Here is a 16,540-nt window from a genome sequence, read left to right as displayed (position 1 = left end):
GGTACCAGGATCCATAGAGAAATCAGACTCACTTAATGACTTGCTTCTGTGACTCGTAAACAGATTTTCCTAACATTTGTTATACAGTTATTTTTTTCTCACTCATATTCTGACACTGATCAGCTCATCTGATTGTTTGAAAGGATGATGACAGTTGGTGGTTGTAGCTGACTCGTGGAAACCACTGAGAAAGATGCCAGCTTCTGTTGACACTAAACATTTTAATCTTGCAGGAAATGCAGGTGTAAAACTGCGTGACGCTGGAATATTAACACATTAGTTAATTTTGTAGTTAACATGAATTGGCTCTTTTTTTTTCTTTTTTTTTTTTTTTTTTTTGGTGACTTCACAAAGTCTCTGCATCCATTACTCTCTAATATCGCTTTTCTTTCTATGAAACGCACAGACGCACCAAATCTGAACGTTTCAGCTGCCTGTGCCTATGCATCGCCATAGCAACAAACTGTCAAATGCCCAGTGATTTGTGTGTGTGCGTGCACTTGTGCTGCATAGTACCGAATCTGCCAAAGGATGCTTGTTTACAGTCAGCGTACAGTGATATGTGTGTTCAGTGTGTTTCTGTTATATTCACGCTCATAAAAAGAATACCAAATATTCATTTGTTTGAGATTATTTTGGTTTTAAAAGCGACCGAAAGTAAGCAATAGACGGGATGCCTTGCAGCTTATAAATGAACAAGCCAGTGGGGATAAAGTATTGAATGATGAGATCTTGTAGCATGTGAGTGGCTTATATAGCATTGGTGTGGGATATTTTGGCAGGTTTCAGACATGTGAATGAAGACACTGATTCTTTGTTCTACAGGACTCAACAGAGACCAAACAATGACAGGTCTCCACAGGGCTACATTCAGTAGCCATACAGATGAGCTCCTTGTTGTCTGTGTGCCTTTCAACTCTAAAAAAGGAGGTAGCACCACCTTGTGGTGATTTTGAGCATTTCACTAGAGCTACTTGAGAAGGCTTCGAACCAACATCGGCTAATTGTTATTAGTACACACTTACAAAAGCTTTAAAAATCAGTTATTTACCTGAACAGAATTCTTAATATCAGTGAAAATTCTACCCTTCACACATTATAGCACTTATTCAGCTAGAAATAGATACGATGGTGGATATTTGGAGAAATTATTGTGATTATGTTACATGAATATACAAATCTTAATTGTTCCAAAATGAAGATAGCTCCTGTCTTTTCACTTTGTTTTCCTCCCTTTATTATTTCAAGGCTTGTTATCGCTGTGTTGTCTGTTCTGGTAATTCCCATCATTAAGGGCAAAGCTGTTACGCAGGCAGCCAAGGTATTACAGGTGTATGGATTTAGCCAATGTGCAGTCAGAATTCCTAGAAAGAATTCTGCGAGTTTGATAAAATAGGTTTGTTCAGTCCAGAGATGCCCAATTCCTGCTGTAACTTTGCTATATGTAGGAAACTACCTTAATCTTTATTTGATGGATTTGTTTTGGTGATATTTCTAAACTTTTTTTTTTTTTTTGTTAATAAGAAGAAATATCCCAAAAGTTTGAAAATTACAGTGTTACAGTAACCAAAGTGTGGAAAAACAACTTTGCACAATAAAAAGAAAACCAAACCTCAACTGGTACTAAAAATGTATTTTATTTTATTTATTTTTTTAAAAACTATTAAAAATGAGCCTTTTTGTGATCTTCAAAAAAAAAAAACAGGTTTAAAGTGGAAAAGACTTTGTATCTGTTGCTGTGGCAGCGGAGCTGAAATGAATGTTAGACAAAGTGTTCAGCTGCTTGTTGTAAATGGTGCAGAGCGTGGTCTGGATCCACTAAATATCCAGAGCCACAGTCATTCCACAGAGGAATCCAAACAGTGTGATGATTCAGACTGGATTGGACCCATAATGACAGTAAATTCCCTCATGAGGATATGAATGCATTCCAACATCTAAAAGGACATTACTTCATGTTAGACCACCTCTCAATTACAGCTAGTACAGTCCCTCCACATTTCAAATTAACATCCACAAGAAGTCCTGAAGCCACACTGTGGTCCAGGAGTGTGGCAACATCTCACTACAGTGCTCCATGAAGCACACCAGTCTACACACTGTAGTACTGTGCAGTATTATAGTCCTCGCTGCAGGCAGCAGAACTGTCAGAGGCGATCAGCTGATAAAGATTGTCTGTACCAACCTCGGTCATGGAGATGCTGACATGGTTATCTTTTTGTAGGACTCGGATGTAGTTCTTTTTAAACCATCCGTCATATAAAGTGTGATTGATATGCATAGCAACAACTGACGTGCTTCAGGAGCTATATTTCTTCTGCATCCTTTATAATCCTGTGATCCCCTGGCTATGTTACCTACAGTACAGGAAGTCACATGTCCAGAAGGCAAACGGAGGCAAAGGCAAATGACATGCAGCACAGGGAAAAACTGTGCTGCATGTCCTGATTCCTTCGCAGTGATCCAGATTCGCATGAATGAAGTGAGGGCTTCATTGATAAAGAGGCTGCAGAGCTCACTATAAATGGCTCACTCAAACACACACACACACACACACACAGGATGATAAAAGGCCACATCATGATGGAAAAGCTTTTCAGACAAACTAACCCAAACATGTAAGCCTGTGATGGGTGATGATCACACTCGCTTGTAAAACTGCCCGTGTGAGCAAATGTTTTTATCTAGCCTGAAAGTATGAGAGTCCTGCTCAGAGGTCCAGGCAGCTTGATCGCCTTTCCCCGTCTCTGCTACACTCATCATTCCTCCCCTCTCATCCTGAAGTCTCTTATCCACATAGCTGTCTCCTCGTACCGCAGTCCCACTGGAGGCCCGCTCTGTGTAGGCGTATGTGTGTGTGTTTGCAAATGTAATTGATTGTACCGTTACCATCGCAACGGTGTGGTTTTTTTTTTTTTTTTTTTTTTTGGATGGGCGATTGTGGGGGCTTTCGCAGTTGTGCGTGCATGCGACATGGGTATTTAGCTTGTTTATATCAGCATCTCTATTATTCTCTGTGCGTGAGAAAGAGTTAATTACATGGTAGAAGTGGCGTGGTATTGCCTGTGTAAATCACCTTAACATCTGAGAGAGTGTCTACAATCCCCTCTGGGATCATCTGTGTCTCTTTCTCACGCTTCCTCTCTGTGTGTGTATGTGAGACAATAGTTTGTGAATGACAAACAGAGAATTGTGTTTGAGAACAGGGAGGAAAGACGAGGGGAAAATATTCAGTTTCACTTTTTAATGATGCATCGATTTGGTAAGATTGCTGTCAGTACATGATACCAGTGAGATGACAGAGCACTTTTACTTTATCTGACGCAGTGCGTACAATTTGTGGTCTCAAATCCTGAAAGAACTGAAACTGCAAGTACAGACAACAGTCATACTGACTACAGGTGTCGGGGAAATTTTGAGACTTTTTGAAGAGGAAGTGGAAAACATAAGATATATTTGTGGTTTCAGGTGGTGAAAACAGTCGGTCTGAGGGAGGTCTGGTTCTTCGGCCTGCAGTACACAGACAGCAAAGGCTACGTGACGTGGCTCAAGCTCAATAAGAAGGTGAGAGGCTGCTCAAAACACAGGAAGAAATCCATCCCTCAGCATAGCTTAAGCATGCTTATGTTTATATTCTTTGTAACAACTGAATTTATTCTCACATTAAGAAAACATTTTAATCTTATGACTCCTTGTAAATGGTAAACATTCATCATCCTGTTGTTAATACTTTATAAAACGACGTAGAGGATGGACCATGAACACTGAGATCTGTTTTTAATGTATTTTCAGTTTAGTTTTCTCAGGACTTTCATGTCCCATGCACTTTGTAAAGGGCAGATGATGAAGGCTTGTGTTCGGGTGTTCCTTCCAGGTGACCCAGCAGGATGTCAAGAAGGAGAATCCGCTGCAGTTCAAGTTCAGAGCAAAGTTCTTCCCTGAGGATGTTTCTGAGGAGCTCATCCAGGAGATCACACAGAAACTTTTCTTCCTGCAGGTACTGTGAACTGCTCAGGCTGCCAAGCTCATGTACGGGGTAAACCTGCATGAAAACTGAGCTGGATTTACAGCTGTAAAGAGCCTTTCTTATCTAAGACAATAATTACACCTTTTTTGAGCTGGTGTCATATAATGTGGCTATTGTGGTTAGTATAGATCATGCTTACCGGTATATTTGCTTTCTACATCAATTATTGGCAGTAGATGGATCAACATATCAGCAAATAAAAGAGTACGTATGGTTGCCGCTGGCTTACATTTATTAAATATAATATTGAAAGGTGGTTTGATGACGAGCTGAAATACTTTTCCTGGAGTTTTAAATCATTATTTATTTCCCTATCTGCATTGCCAATGTCTGTCAGCTAAATTGGGGGGTTTTGTTTTTGTTTTAATAACCATGTTTAATGTGCATCCCCCGCTGCAGAATAATATTGACAGAAACACTATTCTCTGAATCCTGCTGTTTAGTGAAAATCCCTGTAATTCCTCTACATTCATTTAACTATAGCCCACCCACTGACTGTTGTCACCTCCAGTTTTCTGATATATGAGTAAAAGGCCTCAATTATACTCTGTTGTGGGCGCGGACAGCTGGAGACACCACGGGTGAGCAGTGATTCCCGTTATGCTTCTTTGAAGCGTCCTTGTAGTCCGCCACCTGAGGTGCACTTGCCTGCCAGTTTTTCGAGACTACACTTTACAATGCACCAACTGTTCATGCAGCCTAGGCAGTGTGCTTCCATCCAGGTGAAACAGGAATGATTGCTCAGCTGTGATGTTTCCGTGTCCGCAACAGAGTCCTGTGTTCCATTTGCATCGTAAGTTGGAAGGCGGAACTGGGAAGTGACATTACCCCCAAGTTCAGCACATTCATTAGGAATGTCAGAAAAGGAAGAATAAACAAGGTTTGTTTCAGTGCTTAGCAAAGGTAAAGGTAGAGCCATTAATGAGGCACATGCATGGCCAGTGTTCTGCATATGGCTTATTTAATTTATTTATTTATTTTGGCTTATGTCTCAAACACACATATGTAGTAGTGTAGGTTACAAGTCACAAATGTTTACATACACTGCCGCCATTTGGACTGTTAAGTTAGGGTTGGTGGGGGATCACCAACTTCTGAGTTGGAAGTCCGACTAACTCAGAAATTCCTTCTTTGGACTTAAGATGGAATGCTTTGCATTGGCTTACATCTGCCAAAGATGATTTGGCTTGTAGCGCCAAAACACAACAGCAGTCTGCTCAAGGCGCTTTATGTTGTAGGTTACAAACCCTACGAGACACCCTAACAATCAGATGACCCCATATGAACAAGCCCTTGGCAACAGCGGGAAGGAAAAACTCCCCTTTAACAGGACAAAACCTCCAGCAGAACCAGGCTCAGGGAGGCGTAGCCATCTGTTGGGGTTAAACAGAGAGGGACAAGACAGATGGGAGAAAGCCAGAGTGTGAAAGGAATTACTAATTAATGATATAAATGTATTTTAAAACATCTTTGGACTGCATTACTATTTTAGTTCAACTCAGTTCTGCTGGAAAAACAGAATTTTCTTTTTTACCCATGAATCATGGAGTCAGAAGATCTTGACGCTTGTGTGTTTTTGCTTATATGTGTCCTCTGAGCAGGTAAAGGAGGCCATTCTGAATGATGAGAACTACTGTCCTCCAGAGACAGCCGTGCTGCTGGCCTCGTATGCCGTTCAGGCCAAATACGGAGACTATAACAACGATATTCACAAGCCTGGCTACCTGGCATCTGACCGGCTACTGCCACAGAGGTAAAATCAGTAGACATAATATGCTACTCCACGTGGGTCTAATGAAATATCTGATTCCAGAGTCTCTCTTTGTTAAGAGTAAAAATGTGTACATTTTAGCATGATTAAAAGCCCAGGAGTGCTTGTTGTGTTATTGTTTTCACTGTTAACTCTTGTGTTGTGTCGCTTGTGTCCTTTTCTCCTCGGCGTGTCCTGTAGAGTTCTGGAGCAGCACAAGTTGACAAAGGAGCAGTGGGAGGACAGAATACAGACGTGGCACGAGGAGCACAGAAGCATGCTCAGGTGAGTGTATTGTGAAAGTTTCATAGTTATGGTTTCATATTATTTTGCATGGAAAGTTTCATTCACTGGCTCCTGCATGTTTCTCTGCTAACTGTTTTCTCCTATTGTGTGTGCAGGGAGGACGCGATGATGGAGTATCTGAAGATCGCTCAGGACTTGGAGATGTATGGCGTCAACTACTTTGAAATTAAAAACAAGAAGGGCACAGAGCTGTGGCTCGGGGTCGACGCCCTGGGACTCAACATCTACGAGCATGAAGACAAGTAATAAATCTACACATTTGCATGGATGTGTACTTGTTGTGTTATTCGTGGATATCGTCATTGTTTCTTGTGATCAGGGACTCAGCTCAGTATTTGTTTGACGAAATCATTCATGTAGCGGATGAAAACCAATACGTCATTTTAACCAAAGAAGGAGCAAAATGGAACAAAAAGAGACGTTTTGTTAGACAGCTGCTCGGTTTCATTTGGGGAAAAAGTGGAACAGAGATTGATGGCTGGCATACATACACTAATGCGGTTTAGAACAACGGTCCCCAACCCCCGGTCCGTGAGTCGTTTGGTATCGGGCCGCGAGAGTTGAGGCTCAGGTGTGAAATGTATGATTTTCAGGGTTTTTATCGGTTTTCAGCGTTATTTTGTTATCGTTAACTCAGTTTTCCTGGGTCTTTTCACGTGTGTTATGAATAAATCTTCTTTTTCGGTACCGGTACTAGTTTTATTTTGTTGCATTTATCCACGACACCTTAAAGGCCGGTCCGTGAAAATATTGTTGGGCATAAACCGGTCCGTGGCGCAAAAAAGGTTGGAGACCGCTGATTTAGAACTTAATTACACAAGAAAACGTAATTCAGTCGTTTGTTTAAATCGTTAAATCCACCTTCTAACACTTTTTTGATATTTAGTCCGAGTATGTAAATGAGGTCTGGGATGCACTGACATTATTTCCCTCTAATGGTTGTGAACAGTGGTACACAACTGATTGTTGAAACAAAACCAGGATTTTAATGGGCACCCATCGTCTGAAAGCCACTGTTGTTTTGAAGTTTTATGTTTACCAGCTCGTGCGTTTATTTAAGTGGAGTAAAATCTCTCTCTGCTGCCTCAGGTTGTCACCAAAGATCGGTTTCCCCTGGAGCGAGATCAGAAACATTTCCTTCAATGACAAGAAGTTTGTCATCAAGCCCATTGACAAGAAGGCTCCAGTAAGTGCTGATGAATTCATACACTGTTTAATGTTTTGTTTTTTTTCCCCCCCACAGAAGAATAAAATTTTTACTTACTAACCTTTCTTATGCCGGCTTCCTCCAGGACTTTGTGTTCTACGCCCCACGGTTGAGGATCAACAAGCGTATCCTGGCGTTGTGTATGGGAAACCACGAGCTGTACATGAGGAGGAGGAAGCCTGATACTATTGAGGTGCAGCAGATGAAGGCTCAGGCCAGGGAGGAGAAGCACCACAAGCAGATGGAGAGGTACGGCGCAAAAAGACCTATTAATGGATTTATTGCATGAAGTTTATATCTAAATACATACCAGCAGTTTTAAATGGTAGTCATTTCCCACCAGTCTATCCTGTATTTCTCCTAGTACTGCACACTTTGTATGACAACTACATACAGTGGGGCAAAAAAGTATTTAGTCAGCCACCGATTGTGCAAGTTCCCCCACCTAAAATGATGACAGAGGTCAGTAATTTGCACCAGAGGTACACTTCAACTGTGAGAGACAGAATGTGAAAAAAATCCATGAATCCACATGGTAGGATTTGTAAAGAATTTATTTGTAAATCAGGGTGGAAAATAAGTATTTGGTCAATAACAAAAATACAACTCAATACTTTGTAACATAACCTTTGTTGGCAACAACAGAGGTCAAACGTTTACTATAGGTCTTTACCAGGTTTGCACACACAGTAGCTGGTATTTTGGCCCATTCCTCCATGCAGATCTTCTCGAGAGCAGTGATGTTTTGGGGCTGTCGCCGAGCAACACGGACTTTCAACTCCCGCCACAGATTTTCTATGGGGTTGAGGTCTGGAGACTGGCTAGGCCACTCCAGGACTTTCAAATGCTTCTTACGGAGCCACTCCTTTGTTGCCCGGGCGGTGTGTTTTGGATCATTGTCATGTTGGAAGACCCAGCCTCGTTTCATCTTCAAAGTTCTCACTGATGGAAGGAAGTTTTGGCTCAAAATCTCACGATACATGGCCCCATTCATTCTGTCCTTAACACGGATCAGTCGTCCTGTCCCCTTGGCAGAAAAACAGCCCCATAGCATGATGTTTCCACCCCCATGCTTCACAGTAGGTATGGTGTTCTTGGGATGCAACTCAGTATTCTTCTTCCTCCAAACACGACGAGTTGAGTTTATACCAAAAAGTTCTACTTTGGTTTCATCTGACCACATGACATTCTCCCAATCCTCTGCTGTATCATCCATGTGCTCTCTGGCAAACTTCAGACGGGCCTGGACATGCACTGGCTTCAGCAGCGGAACACGTCTGGCACTGCGGGATTTGATTCCCTGCCGTTGTAGTGTGTTACTGATGGTGACCTTTGTTACTTTGGTCCCAGCTCTCTGCAGGTCATTCACCAGGTCCCCCCGTGTGGTTCTGGGATCTTTGCTCACCGTTCTCATGATCATTTTGACCCCACGGGATGAGATCTTGCGTGGAGCCCCAGATCGAGGGAGATTATCAGTGGTCTTGTATGTCTTCCATTTTCTGATGATTGCTCCCACAGTTGATTTTTTCACACCAAGCTGCTTGCCTATTGTAGATTCACTCTTCCCAGTCTGGTGCAGGTCTACAATACTTTTCCTGGTGTCCTTCGAAAGCTCTTTGGTCTTGGCCATGGCGGAGTTTGGAGTCTGACTGTTTGAGGCTGTGGACAGGTGTCTTTTATACAGATGATGAGTTCAAACAGGTGCCATTCATACAGGTAACGAGTGGGGGACAGAAAAGCTTCTTACAGAAGACGTTACAGGTCTGTGAGAGCCAGAGATTTTCCTTGTTTGAGGTGACCAAATACTTATTTTCCACCCTAATTTACGAATAAATGCTTTACAAATCCTACCATGTGGATTCATGGATTTTTTTTTCACATTCTGTCTCTCACAGTTGAAGTGTACCTCTGGTGCAAATTATTGACCTCTGTCATCATTTTAAGTGGGGGAACTTGCACAATCGGTGGCTGACTAAATACTTTTTTGCCCCACTGTAAGTGACAGTACGCTAGTAACCCTTTCTGGCCACTAGGGGGCAGTGCTGCTTTGAAGAAAATCATAAGGCTGAACTTTACTTTTTTCTGTTAACTGTAAATTTCCACATATTTCTATTTGGTAGCAGGTGATGTGGCGATTTTTATAAATGCCATCAATGTGTCCAGCATTGGTTTCACTTTGTGCTGAATTTTTGTGTGTGTGGGTAGATTTAGTTTTACTTAACAAATTGGTAAAAGTGTCTTTTATTGACTACATAAGGGTTTGTTTGTTTTTTTTGTTTTTTTGTAAGTGATTCTAAAACATATTGTTATATCATCTTCAGTCTGTGTGTGCCAATATTATGTGGTTGTTATGGATAAACAGGTAAATTTGGCATAATATTGCAAGAATGATGTAAGCTGAGTAGTCAGTTGACCTGAGTGTGCACGCAGTGCCTGAAAAAACATGTTTTTTTGTGTGTGTCAGCGGGTTCACATGAACAAAGGAACCACAGCTTTCTGTGGGAAACTGGGTTAAATGGTTAATTGATATGAAGCTGGAGACACAGCAGCAGGGAGCCAGACTCAACACAAACCTTTAAAACCTTCCTCTTGAGTTTTGTCGGTACACAATCATGTGACGTTTGCTTTCTTTGTGGTCTGGACAGGGCACAGCTGGAGAATGAGAAGAAAAAGCGAGAGCTTGCAGAGAAAGAGAAGGAGCGAATAGAGCGAGAGAAGGAAGAGCTGATCGAGAGGCTGAGGCAGATCGAAGAGCAAACTCAGAGAGCTCAGAAAGGTACGTCTCCACCCACTTCACTAGTGTGTGCGTGCGCGTGTGTGACAGTGGGGTGTACTACAAACGAAGCTCAAGGAAGTATTACGGCTGGGCTTTGTTTGCTTTAGCTGGCTCAGCAAAACCTAAGCCCCACTCGGAGATAACTGCTGTCATGGTGATGGTTATCAGCTTTCTCTGTTTAGCTCTCTGTCTCAGGCTCTGTGCACGCTCGCATTAAAGGGGGGCCTTTCACCTCCTACACCAATCACAGATGAAGATGGTAAAATGGTGATTAAAAAACTTTAGAGAACAGAAAACACTAAAATTTCAGACTGCTGCAGATCAGGCAAAAGATCTGGTGATTTAGATCACAGAGAACTTAGATAACATAACGTAAAAAAGTGTATGCATTTAAACTATAAAGCTTGCTGACCCACAGTCAGAGGAGAGTTTGTTGGCACATCAAAGTGAAATTAATTTGATTGATTTAACAGGTAATCTTGGTGACAGTCTGATCAACTTTCTAAGCTGTGGTCTAGCAGCTGCAGTTCCAGCTGTGTAAAAGACACATAGTAGCAGATTAGAGTCGAGCATAATTATATTTGGACATTTCCTTAGTATTACGTCACAACAATGTGATTGGTCACTTGCAGTGTTGAACCTGGAACAATATTTATTATGATGATGTGGGAACAACACCAACTCGACGATATCAGATCATCTGATGTAGCCAGGTAAAAACAAACCGACTCGTTCTGCACGTCCTCTGTTCGTCAGCCTGTGAGACGTAGATATTTCCTTTAGTCCTGGGAGTCATTACATGTTTGTAGCCACAAGTCTTTTATAGTGACATAATTTATATTTATTTATGTCATTTCACACATAACTTTAATTGTGGTTTCAGTACTGAACTGATAAGAGACATTTGGTAATAATGTTTTAATCACTGAACAGGGAGCTGTTTTTCATTCCCTGGAGGTCAAATGCAGTTTCCCATCCTGAAGTGAGGGTTATTGTGAAGTGTATCTAATCTGATAATCTGCACACCTACCCACAAGTTTGCGTTACTTGGCTGATGTTTAACATTTGGGAACTGCTATCTAAGACGGATCAGCATCTGTGGTTCATCATCTTATTACTAATTTTCTGAATTTGCATAACATAGAAGCTGCAGTGCAGACCGCAGGCAGCAGCAGGCTGTACTGGCGCCGATCCCAGAAGATTAAGAACAATTCACACCTGGAGTGTTTTTAATCTAAGAAATGCTTGAAGCGTTGGATTCACCACTCTGTATCTGGACTGTACAGGTACAAATGTGGAAGTTTAAAAAATGAAAAATAAACATATTTTAAAGAACTCGTGACGTTTGAAAATATTGGTCTGCTGCAGTTCTTTAACTTGGATTTTTTTTTTACCGGGTAAACATAAAATGTTTTCGGTTCATCATTAAAAATACATGTTATTTAAAAAACTTTATATTTGTTGACGACTTTACATCCAGGGTTGCAAGTAAAGCTTAAAAGTAGATGTGAGAAACATTTTAGTTAACTCATTTTGACTTCAGTTTTTTTTTTTTTTTTTTAAAATAAATGGATTTCTGTATTAAGACTTTAGATGCCTGCATAAGCTGAGAGGTGATTCCATTTAAAACACTAAAACTAACCCTGGACCACATAAAAACGAAATAATCTGAGAGCAAAAAGGGGCTAAACTGACACGATCAAATCCACTCTGGAAACTGAACTGAATAGAAAACAAAAACTCTAAAAAACAAATCTGAAACTGTGGTCACTGCATGTTAGCGATGCATATTGAGACGCTGATATGCGTGTGCCTGCAGAGCTGGAGGAGCAGACCCGCAGAGCGCTAGAGTTGGAGCAGGAGAGGAAGCGGGCGAAGGAAGAAGCAGAGCGGCTGGAGAGGGAGAGGCAGGTGGCGGAGGAGGCCAAGACAGCGCTGGCTCAGCAGGCCGCTGACCAGATGAAGACCCAGGAACAACTGGTACCTGCACACGCACGTGGATATTCATTCATTTATACTGGTGCTGTGGTGCAGGTGTAGATGCCACCAGATCTGTGAAAAACCACATAACAGTTTTTTGTTATAGATTCATGTTTGACCAGTTCAGTGATTATTCATCATTTTCCTCTTTTATTCACATTTAGAATTTTTTTTTTTTATAAATAAATACATAATGTAAAAAAAAATTGTAACCATGTAGCAAAGGCTGTGTTTCTCCACCAGAACCATCCTTTCCCTAAAATATGAGAATTGCATCATTATTTCTGCTTCATATTATTTTGCATTGCAAATAGCATTGTGTGCTTGAAATGTCAGTTATGTTTGTGATAAGTTTTTGCTTGGATGTGTTATTATTTTCCACAGGCTGCTGAGTTAGCAGAATTCACTGCCAAAATTGCTCTGCTTGAGGACGCAAAGAGAAAAAAAGAAGAGGAAGCAACAGAATGGCAACACAAAGTAATGCCTGTGTTTGTGTGTCTGTGTGTTTGTGTGGTTGTCATTACTCTTTCTAAGTATGCATGTATCTTCTTTCCAGGCTCTGTCAGCACAAGAGGACCTGGAGAAGACCAGGGAAGAACTTAAGACGGCCATGACATCTCCACCGGCGCCAGAAAACGACGAGCAGGATGAAACGAACGCCGAGGCCAGTGCCGAGCTTCTCAGCGACGGCGTCACCAGCCACCGCAGCGAGGAGGAACGAATCACTGAGGCGCAGAAGAACGAACGTGTTAAGAAACAGCTACAGGTAGAAATGAGCCTGAGTTTCTGGGGGAGGGATTCTTCCAAAGGTACACACTCACTGGTTACTTTGTTAGGTCCCACTTGCTGGGCAACTGCTTTAATCCTGCACGGCAAAGATTAAACAAAGACCTCGAAAAATGCTCAGATTTCTGTCCATATCGACGAGACAGCATCACACAGTTGCTGCATGCATTAATGATGTGCGTCTCCTGTTCCACAACGTCCCAAAGGTGCCCAGTTGGATTGAGAGCAGCTGGTGACCATTTGAGCTCAGATATCTTCTTGTCGTGGTCATTGTTAGTTTCCTGATCTTAGCTGACAGGAGTGTCACCCGGTGTGGTGTAGCCCATCTGCTTCAAGGTGTGAGTTGGCTGTGTTCAGAGATGCTCTTGTGCATACCTTGATTGTAACAAGAGGTTACAATGCAGGCATCAACAAGCTGTTTTCACCCAGAGAAAATGCCGCTCACTTGATATTTTCTTTTTTGCTTTTAAGAAGAGAAAATATTTTCTGTAAACCCTAGAGATGGGTGTGTGGGGAAAATCCCAGTAGATCAGCAGTTTCTGAAAGGCAGACAGCCCACCAACAACTGTTTAATGTTCAAAGTCACTCAAAGTCCCTTTTCTCTCCCATTCTGATGCTCAGTTTAAATTTAGGCAGGTCATCTTGATCATGCCTAAATGCACTGAGTTGCTGAGATGTGGTTAGCTGATTAGCTATTTGCACGTAGTAGTTGAGTAGATGTACCTAATAAAGTGTCCAGTGAGCTGTTTTAGATGCACACAACAAAAACTGTATGTGTGTGTTTTCTCTGCATTAATGAGAACTCCTTTCATCAAACATCCAAGCTGGCAGACACGTACACACTTGCTGCCAGTTTGCTACAACAGAAACACCACCTGAGAAAACGGGTTTCTGCAAGACCGGCACAGTCGAGTTTGTCAGTGCAAATGCAAAGCCTCCAATCCCACTTTTCAACGCAATCTGTGTATCTGGCATCATTTGCAACTTCAGGACTGTCACAAAGCTGAAAGGACTAAATAAATAATGCTTCTTTCAGTTTATTAGACAAAAGCCAAGAATCGTACAATTTGATGGGGTTTTTTTTGTTGTTGTTATTAATAAATTTCTGCAAAACTTTGAATGTACTTCTTTATTCAGTGTGGTGAACAAAGTGAGGAAGTACTGTGTATCAGTCGGTCGAGTTTTTGATGTTTCTCAACACATGCAATCATTGGAAAAACAAAGATTGCACTAATTTTCTGTCCTCATTGGCACTATCGTACAATCTGTACATCTTAAGGTGAAGCGTTGGTGGAAGGACTGCATCCTTTCTGAAACCACTGCTGCGTAGACACTGTGGCAAAGTTATTTTCCGGTAAAGCTGCTAAAAAGATCTGGGTCTGAATTTTGTAGTTTAATCCGCAGAAAGTAGCCTGTGCAGTGAAAAGCTCGTAAGTTTTCCTGCTGCACATTAGAATATACGACAGATTTGATTGCAGCTTCGGTTACAGCGGTGGTTTGTCTGAATCCAGAGCAGCTGTGAAAATACATTAACACTGCCTTTTATCTGCAAATCAGGTGGCGCATAAGCCAGCCTGGCAGGTTGTTTTCTTTTATCACTCAGATGTACCGATGTCCTGTTGAACGGCAGCTGTTAAAAGCTTTTCATCCTTATTATGATATGGGAGCAACCACAAGCTGCCGGCTGTCAGAATTCAGCATTTCTTGGCCGTTTGTTGATCTTTACAACAATGTGTCTTTGTGTTTCTGGTCTTTAAAACTTGACTGAATAAACAAAAGCCAAAATTCCCTGTATGTATCAACTCCCTGTAGGAGTTGATATAAATTTAAGCAAATATTTCATTCGAGCAACGATGGAGTCGATCTTAAGTGAATTGTGTCTCACCACCTCCCTCCCTTTGTCTTCCGTCCAGGCTTTGAGTTCGGAGTTGGCGGAGGCTCGGGACGACACCAAGAAAACGCAGAACGACATGCTACATGCCGAGAACGTCAAAGCGGGCAGAGACAAGTACAAAACCCTACGGCAGATCCGCCAGGGCAACACCAAGCAGCGTATAGATGAGTTTGAGTCCATGTGAGCCAGAAACGTGGATGGACACGACACTGAAAAGAGACCGTTTGGTCTCATTGCCATGTCAACGCCTCACTCTCCTTGTAAAGCCCAAAACCTGCTGCCACTGCAGAATAGCTTACCTTTTCTCTACCCCGGAGAAAGATGAGATAGAGGGCTTCGTAGCTTCAACCTCGCCAAAGCTCTGCCTAGCAGCGGCTGGCCAGCCACATACTCAGCTTTCTGCTTTTTAGAGCTCTGCCCTCGCCTCGATGAAGCACACGTCTTTTAATCAATCTGGACAAATAGCAAGCAACGTGTCGTCTCCCTGTACATTACTAGCAATTTAAATGCTTGCATGTTTGATAATTAAACAATATCGCAACCTTTAGACAAAACGTGACTGTTCCGAAATGGTTTCTTTTATTCAACAAAATAAAATGATCATTTGTAGCTATAGCTTATTGATGTTGGGAGTTCGCTTTAATCTGTACCTTTATTTTGTCTTCAGCAGAACAATTTAAATTTTTTTTTTTAAACTGCTTTACTCGTGTCATTTCTTTCCCTTTCACTGCTGTCATTTTGTTTTGGTACAGTTACGCTGTCGTCCACATTCAGCAGTTAACTTGTTCTTTAACAGGTTGTGTGCTCACAGAGAGCCGTTAGCAGGCAGATAAGCAAACTAGATTTGCTTGGCGTTCTCTTTCCATTGAGGCAGTTGTTTCAATATATATTTTGTCTCACAATAAAGAATGAATTTATATTTCCAATAATACACCTATGGTATGATCTTGGTCCTGACTCTTCCGTCAAACAGAATGAGTATCAGATTTGCAGGATGTGGCCTGAGCACCTCTATAGAAGCAGAAGTGTTGGGAGTTCGCTGCTGTGGTGCATTTAGCTGTGGTTTAACACAGTACCATAATCTTCCCATGAGTGGATGTCCCAGCAAAGTGAAAGCCAAATATAGTTCATATCATATCACCATAAACACCTCATGCCAGCTGTCAAGCACGGTGGTGGAGGTGTCATGATTTGGGTTTGCTAGCTACAGGAGCTGAACACCTCGCAGGCATAGAGTCAGTCATGAATCATGAAGTCAAACTAGGTCATCAAGACAATGATCCAAAGCACACCAGCAAATCTGTAACAGAATGGCAAAAATATGAGTAAACTAATGCCTGCAAACCTCAATGGACTGAAGCTGTAAAGAAATCCTCCACAATATGACAGAAATTTATACAGAAAACAGATCAGTTATTGCTACTACAGGTGGTTTTACAGCTACTGAATCATGGAATTTACTTAATTTTTTCACGGGGTCGCAAAGTGGAAAGTTTCATTTTCATAACTTAATGGAAACATTTCACAGCACTTTTCATTGTTTCCTGCCACAGCTGATAGATCGTCAAAAAACAGGAAGAGTGATGCAAGTGTAAACAACTGCAGTAGAGCAGTGATGTCACTTCTCTTGCTGTGTCCAAAATACCCAAAAGAAAAACTCTTCTAAAATCGGTGTGATAAGGTCCATCCAAAAGCGATCATGCAGGTTTCTGTGGCATCTGTGGTTCAGTGTAGGCACATTACATTTAATACAAATAAAAATGTTCATGAAGGAAAATTAAAAGACTCTTATTTCAAATCACACTATACCAAAA

General features: G+C 41.6%; 1 protein-coding gene across 4 annotated transcripts in view; it reads left to right on the top strand.

The window, feature by feature from the left end:
- Nucleotides 1-15,657, top strand: part of LOC101469272 (radixin) — a 48,242-nt gene extending 32,585 nt beyond the window's left edge. For all 4 annotated transcript variants that reach the window (XM_012925242.5, XM_012925243.5, XM_004573027.5 and 1 more), the window contains exons 4-15: nt 3,469-3,564; nt 3,875-3,997; nt 5,629-5,780; nt 5,979-6,062; nt 6,179-6,325; nt 7,173-7,269; nt 7,376-7,539; nt 9,936-10,066; nt 11,886-12,046; nt 12,431-12,523; nt 12,603-12,812; nt 14,746-15,657. In XM_012925242.5, coding sequence (XP_012780696.1) covers nt 3,469-3,564; nt 3,875-3,997; nt 5,629-5,780; nt 5,979-6,062; nt 6,179-6,325; nt 7,173-7,269; nt 7,376-7,539; nt 9,936-10,066; nt 11,886-12,046; nt 12,431-12,523; nt 12,603-12,812; nt 14,746-14,910 — 1,623 coding nt within the window. In that variant the 3' untranslated portion in view covers nt 14,911-15,657. The remainder of the gene's footprint in view (nt 1-3,468; nt 3,565-3,874; nt 3,998-5,628; nt 5,781-5,978; nt 6,063-6,178; nt 6,326-7,172; nt 7,270-7,375; nt 7,540-9,935; nt 10,067-11,885; nt 12,047-12,430; nt 12,524-12,602; nt 12,813-14,745) is intronic.
- Nucleotides 15,658-16,540: the final 883 nt, after the last annotated feature.

Source organism: Maylandia zebra, linkage group LG16, assembly GCF_041146795.1.
Source record: "Maylandia zebra isolate NMK-2024a linkage group LG16, Mzebra_GT3a, whole genome shotgun sequence".
NCBI classification, from domain to species: domain Eukaryota; kingdom Metazoa; phylum Chordata; class Actinopteri; order Cichliformes; family Cichlidae; genus Maylandia; species Maylandia zebra.
The sequence above is the reverse complement of the archived record's forward strand: the minus strand, read 5'-3'. Positions and strand labels throughout refer to the sequence as shown.